General features: G+C 40.5%; 1 protein-coding gene across 13 annotated transcripts in view; it reads right to left on the bottom strand.

Moving 5' to 3' along the window:
- dab1a (DAB adaptor protein 1a) overlaps nt 1–7,500 on the bottom strand; it is a 166,034-nt gene that overhangs the window by 35,750 nt on the left and 122,784 nt on the right. For all 13 annotated transcript variants that reach the window (XM_030372487.1, XM_030372488.1, XM_030372497.1 and 10 more), the window contains one exon: nt 4,417–4,515. In XM_030372487.1, the coding sequence (XP_030228347.1) occupies nt 4,417–4,515 (99 nt within the window). The remainder of the gene's footprint in view (nt 1–4,416; nt 4,516–7,500) is intronic.

The following is a 7,500-nucleotide window of genomic DNA, read 5'->3' as shown; positions in this document are numbered from 1 at the left end:
CAGACAGACAGACGTCCGTCCGTCCGTCTGTCCGTCCGTCTGTCTGTCTGTCTGTCTGTCATGTGCTACGATGCGATTCAGGGACGATACATTTTAATATGGAACGATTCAATGCGATTCGATTCAATGTTCTAACGATCCGGTGCGATTTGATGAGATACGATGCATGAATCAACCTGATATTGTGGCATCCCGCCACTTAAACCTCGGCCCGGACCAGCCCGAGGGTTGGTCCGGGATGGCCGATACCACCGTCACCCACCAGCCGGCGACGGAGAGCACCTGCCGAACCCCAATCAGCTGGACAGCCAGGGAGACGCTTCAAAAGGCTCTCGGGAGCAGACGGAAAGGGCGACGAGTGACGACACGGAAAGGGCCGAGCCAGCCCTACCTTAGAGGCCCACGGAGGCCCTAGAGACTGCGAGTACCTTATATGAGTTAAGTTTTCCGTAATATATGCCGTGATCGGCTAAACCCTCAATGCCAAGCGTCATTTGTACGTGGAACCCGGCTCATTCAAGGAGCGGGTTGCCACAATATATACAGTTAATATTTGTTTAACGTTAACACATTCATTTTCTATTACAGTTTCTCTCAGTCGCTTTGGTACATTTCTCATATCAGAATTGAAATTCTCAAAACAACCTGTTCAATCTTCACATCATTGTGGCACTTGTGCACATCAAAAAAACAGTTTCTCATTTCTTTGAACAAGTTGCAAATGCTTTGGTACATTCATGCAAATGATTATGTACTATTCTCTGCTCTTTCCTACATTATCAATTGCTTATGTCATGTTGATCAAAATGTATTGTAATAGGTCTCTATTGAATAGTCTCACCCCCACAACATTTAGGCATTAGTTCATTGCATAAGTCTTTACATGCAAAATGGTTGAACAAGTTATCATAATATGTCAACCATATTTCTATACATTTCCATTAGACTTTTTTTCTAAATCTGTCCTGAATTGGTAAATTGCTGCCAGGTGAATCTTGACTTTCTCTAAAGAAGGAAAATGTGTGAAGTGTTAGATCAACCAATGATCAACCAGTTTACTGAGATAGCTCAAAGGTGCATCTCGTGAACCATAAACTGGCAAGTATATATAGCTGGAGCACAACACAATGTTACATTGTCTGACAATGGAAGGAAAAGGAATTGGACAGGGTCATCAGCCAAAGAGAAGAAGAAGAGGAAGAGGAGTGAGGCTGCGTGAGAATGAGAATTTGTGGCCAAACAGACAGGAACGTCAGGAGGTGTAGGAAGACTGCACTGTAATTCCTGCAGCAATGCATACAGTTTACCCTAAGGAAATGTTCCTATGTTCACATTTCTAGCAATTACATGGTCTGTCAACAAATTACAGTACAAACAGTCAAAGCGTAAATGTGAATCTTGTCCAGTCTCTTGCAATCAATCTCCCACATACAGTAAGGTGAAAGTTACAATTTACAATAATTGTCTTCAAAACTTTTGCCATAGTTTACATCAGAACATCCCTCCAGAGTACACTGTTATATTGACAACATGACTAAGCAATTTGACTGCCTTATCCGCACACAATGACACAAGGACTTGTCATTGTGATGGCACTGACATGTTTATTGACACAGACTAAGGATTTTGAGCAAGAAACGGTCTTTTGCATGAAACCCATGGTGTTTTGCTATTTGTACGAATTGTTTTGAGAAATGCACTTACTGTTTTGCAAATTTCAATTCTGATCTGAGAAATGTACCAAAACGACTGAGAAAAACTGTAATGTAATATGTAGTCGCTTTGGTTCATTTCTCAGATCAGAATTGAAATTCTCAAAACTACCTGTTCAATCTTCACATCAGTGTGTCACTTGTGCACATGAAAAAAACAGTTTCTCATTTATTTGAACACGTTGCAAATGCTTTGGTACATCCATGCACATGATTATGTACAATTCTCTGCTCTTTCCTACATTATCAATTGCTTATGTCATGTTGATCAAAATGTATTGTAATGGTCTCTATGGAATAGTCTCACCCCCACAACATTTAGGTATCAGTTCATTGCAGTCTTTACAAAGTCTTTACATCCAAAATGGTTGAACAAGTTGTCATAATATGTCAAGCATATTTCTATACATTTCTATACACTGGCATTAGACTCTTTTTTTTGTTATTTTTTCTAAATCTGTCCTGAATTGGTCAATTGCTACCAGGTGAATCTTGACTTTCTCTAAAGAAGGGAAATGTGTGAAGTGTTAGATCAACCAACGATCAACCAATAGCTCAAAGGTGCATCTCCTGAACCATGAACTGGCAAGTATATATATAGCTGGAGCACAACACAATGTTACAGTAAATTGTCTGAGAATTTGTGGCCCAACAGACAGGAACGTCAGGAGTTGTAGGATGACTGCACTGTAATTCCGACAGCAATGCATGTACAGTTTACCCAAAGGAGATTTTCCTATGTTCACATTTCTAGCAAAAAATCTGTCAACAAATTACAGTACAAACAGTCAAAGCGTAAATGTGATCTTGTCCAGTCTCTTGCAATCAATCTCCCACATACACTAAGGTGTAACTTACAATTTACAATAATGTCTTCAAAACTTTAGCCATAGTTTACATCAGAACATCCTTCCTGAGTACACTGTTATATTGACAACATGAATAAGCAATTTGACTGTCTTATATGTAGACAATGACACAAGGACTTGTCATTCTGATGGCACTGACATGTTCATTGAAACAGATATTTACTTTTGAGAGATGAACTAAGGATTTTGAGCAAGAGACTGGCTTTTGCAGGTAATCCATGGTGTTTTGCTATTTGAACATATTGTTTTGAGAAATGCACTAACTGCTTTGCAAATTTCATTTCTGATCTGAGAAATGTACCAAAGCAACTGAGAAAAACTGTAAAATAAGCCTTCTATAAAAGAGACATTGCCTACTGTCAAATATATATATGGTATAGGGAGTTTAGGGACCATGGAATCTTAGGTTTTTTATGTTTATTTCTTCATGGCATGTGGAAAAAATGGAAGACACATTTATACATTTAGCACTACATGTCTATTTATTTGTTTATAGACTTAATCGCTGTCCTCCCTTGTATTATCTTCCCCTCCTTATAAGACCCAAACATACACGAACACACATGCGGATCCGCCCGCTTCCTTAAGTTTTATTTTCCGGATCCGTATGGAAACTGAATGAAATGAGTTGACATGAGTCTTGATATCAGGTTGAAGCTTCACTCAACCCTTTTGCAACATTTCAATCGGTGCATCGACAGATTCTTCCTACTATCTATCTATCTATCTATCTATCTATCTATCTATCTATCTATCTATCTATCTATCTATCTATCTATCTATCTATCTATCTATCTACACTTGAATCTATCTATCTAAACTTGAATCATTGAGCCATATTTCCGATGAGCAAATCCATCCACTCATCCGCTCAATCGTTGAAGACATACATGCTCATCCCAAACACAGCTTGGGGGAGCCGGGGTCCACCAGGGTCAATCAAACCACTAAACGACAGCTGATTGACACGGGGCCGTGACAAAAAGTCCAGACCCCACTTCCCTGTGTAGCGAGATCTTTGTTTCTCCACCCATCTGAAGGTGCTGCCTTCAGTAGGCTGCTTTTTCTGCTGAAGGGAGGATGAAAAGAAGAGCAGAAGACAGACAGGGAGGGAGAGAGAGATACAGAGAGAGATAGGGAAGGAGAGCAAGAGTGCAAGAGAGAGAGAGAGAGAGAGAGAGAGAGAGAGAGAGAGAGAGAGAGAGAGAGAGAGAGGAAGCAGGATGGATGGAGAGAGCGAGACAGAGAGAGAGGGAAAAAGAGCAGGGGAGACAAAGAGATAGATAGAGAGAGGAAGAGAGAGAGGGATGGAGGGACAAAGAGATAGAGAATCAGAGAGAGGGAAGGAAAAAGAGAGACAGAGAGAGCATTTTGAGGAGAGGAGACAGTAAATGAAAAGGTGAAGAGGGAACAACAAAAGCAGACGGATGGGAAAGCTGGGGTGAAATCCGTAGGCCAAAGAGCCAGCTGTGTAAGACCGAAGAGGCGGAGGAAGAAGAGGCAGCGTAATCCCAGAGCATAATGTAAGACCAATGTTGAGCTGTCCCTGCTTTGGAGTGCAGGAGACAATAGGGTCGTGGCCATGTCATCAGGGATTCAATTAGACCTCGCCTAATTCCTGCCTCCCCTGGGCCCTGTCCCGCATCCGGAGGGACTTCATCCACGGAAAGAAACCACAAACAACACGCCAGCGCACGCACACACACACACACACACACACACACACACACACACACACACACACACACACACACACACACACACACACACACACACACACACACACACACACACACACACACACACACACAACACACAGAGGCGGCTACACGTACCCCTGATTTCTCATCGTAGATCTTGATGCCGCTAAAGGAGACAGTGAGGAACACCTTCAGCTTGTGTTCTCCTTTAGAGCGCCCGGCCGCGGCCATACCCTGCAAACAGGTGGAGTCATTAAACACACATTATACAAGAGGATTAGGACTGACCAACAGACCCACTTGCCTGCCTACCTATCTACCTAGGGGTGGGAAAAATAATCGATTCTCCGATGCATCGCGATTCTCTCTAGAACAATTCCGTCTTGATGCAGATAAATTAATAATCTGAATATTTTTATTTATTTATTTATTTTATTATTTGTTCGCCTGCAGCAACATTCTGTTCGCCAGAGAGGGAAAATTATAGTGATTTTAAAATGATTTAATTTATCTTCAGTGTGTATTGGCCAATCAGATTTGTCTGGACACGATTGCGATTCAGCCTACGCATAGCATGCACAAAAGACTCACAGCCAGACACCAGAACTCCTTCTAATTCAAGAGCCTCTTTTTCTTTAATGACATAGAAAAGATAGATTAGAACCTTAAAACTTTTAATTAAAACGTATTTTTTACATACTTCCATATTGTGTTGTAATGCAAACTGCATTGATTATTGCATTGTTCATAGAAAGTCATATTTGTGACAAAAGCTTTCTCCCAATTAAAATATCAGATAAATTAATTCATCTGTTGATGTCTTTAATGATCGTCACAAAAGTAGGAAGTATTTAGCAAACTCAGATGTATATATATATTTTGGAAAATCAGGCAGGGTGCATCGATAATCGCTTTAGAATCGAATCGTTGGCCTCATAATCTGAATCGAATCGTGAGGTGCCAAGAGGTTTCCCACCCCTACTATTAACTCGAATGACCAACCTACCTAGATAATTACATACCTCCCTACCTATCTATTCCCTGAATGATGGCCCAACTTACTACCTATCACATCTATCAATCCATCCAGTCATCCAGCCAGCCAGCCAGCCAGCCTGCCATCCATCAATTATCTATCTATCTATCTGGTTAGGTGAAGGACACATCTCCTTCATGGGCCTAGGGAATGATAAAAGGTGAAGACTAGAGAGGTAGACAGTGGGAAGGTACAGAGGAAAGCGTGGTGGTGGTGGTGGGGGTGTTGGTGGTGGTGTTTGGGGGGGTGGTGGTGGTGGGAGTGGTGGTGGTGGTGGGAGTGGTGGTGGTGGTGGGAGTGGTGGTGGTGGGAGTGGTGGGGGTGGTGGTGGTTGGGTCGGTGGTTGTGGTGTGGGTGGTGGTTGTAGTGGGGGTGGATGGAAGGGGGAGGACGAGAGATTAGAGGAGAAGAGAAGTGATGAATATCCTGTCTGGGTAGAAGAGGAGCGGCCCGGTCTTTTGATCAATGGGCTGTCTTTTGTTTTTCGTCTCCGCTCCCTCCTCCACCCTATCAGAGTTTTCTCGCCACCTAGACCTGAGAACCTGCTTGCATTCCTTCCCCAGCGCCCGCGGTCAGAGCGTCGACAGGTAAACGACTGTCCTGCCGCCTCTCGTGGATATTTATTCACCCACATTGCTATTCAATATAAACAATATTTGTGTACAAGTGGTCTGATCTTATCATGCTCAGTTTAATACATTTATTACAGTGGATGTATATTAAATAGCAATAAATACAGAAACAGACCCGGTACTATTCTCAATATGTTGCCTCTAAATTCTGTCTTTTTCTGATCATTTTCAGTTTCCCATTATATTCCTCACCTCTTTTGCCCAATGCTCACTGTATCTGGCCAGACTTAGGATAGCCTGACTCAGTCAGTTCAGCTCAGACTGTACAGCTCATGAATATGAATAAGTTATTGTTATACATATATTGTTTGAGAGCTACTGATGCTTTAAGACATATATGGATGCTTAAATTAGTATGTTATGCACTGATACATTGGTTTGTCTTACACATATACTAAAGGAGTGCATTGCGGCTCTAATTTGAATCTTGATCTGTATTATTATGAGGAAATGTAATGTATGTTCATTTCTAACCAACCGTGGTATAAACTCATGCAGCGAAATTCATAAGCTTATTTAAAGACATGTGGATGGTGTTTAATTAACAAAATAAAAACATTGACCTGATATTCACTCAATCAATATTTCTGAATATTTCTGTCAATATGAATAGTTTTATTTATGTGCTACTACTGCAATACAAATGAATGAATGGTTAAATAAAATCCGACCTGGGAGATTCATATCCGAGTAGACACTGTGTTTGCAGGCCCTCACAAGTGTGACATTTTTATTGCTCTATTTTCAATCCTAATGTAGATTTCTCTACAATAGAAAAAAAGTAACAAATAACTCATATTTATGATTCTTCAGTCAGTTTGTGCTGCACGAGTCATGCTAGAAATGAATATCGCTAGACAGTGTTCGTAAAACACACGCGGAAAGAACAAAACTAAACTTTCCATCTCCTCTGTCTGTCTTGGTTGGAGAGTTAATTAGGCTATTTATTAGGGCTGGGCAAGTTAATGCGCTATTACAATTACACGTTAACGCAATCTTGTTTTAACGCGATTAATACAAATTCACGCATTAACGCGCATCATTTTTATTGAATTATTTTACTTAGTTTTTACTCTGTTTTGCCCACAGAATGTCAACATTAATTTCAGATGTCATTTTTGTTTTTAGTTCCACTTACTTTAGATTAAATTACACTTGCAGTATGTGACAGCCTGTTTACAATAGCCAAATCTGTGGTGCTACTTATTTGAATTTAACTACACTTGTAGTAACTGTTGGTTTACAATTGCACTAATTAAATGCCTGTTTACAATTCCCAAATCTGTGGTTTTACATAAGTTTCATATTCAACCCACACTGAGTGAGTCAATAAAACTCCCTCAAGATCACTTGGCCTCGTTTTTGCTTATTAAGTACATTTGGTTTGAATGATAATGTGTCATTCAATTTGATACTGTAATTTATCTTCAAATGGAGTGGATTTAAAATAGAATTTTAAAAGTGTGATTAGTCGCGAGTTAACTCACCATACTATGCGATTAAAACTTTAAAGAGCCCATGCCATTAAAATCACATTTTTCCTATTGTTTG

Source organism: Gadus morhua, chromosome 12 (assembly GCF_902167405.1).
Source record: "Gadus morhua chromosome 12, gadMor3.0, whole genome shotgun sequence".
NCBI classification, from domain to species: domain Eukaryota; kingdom Metazoa; phylum Chordata; class Actinopteri; order Gadiformes; family Gadidae; genus Gadus; species Gadus morhua.
The sequence above is the reverse complement of the archived record's forward strand: the minus strand, read 5'-3'. Positions and strand labels throughout refer to the sequence as shown.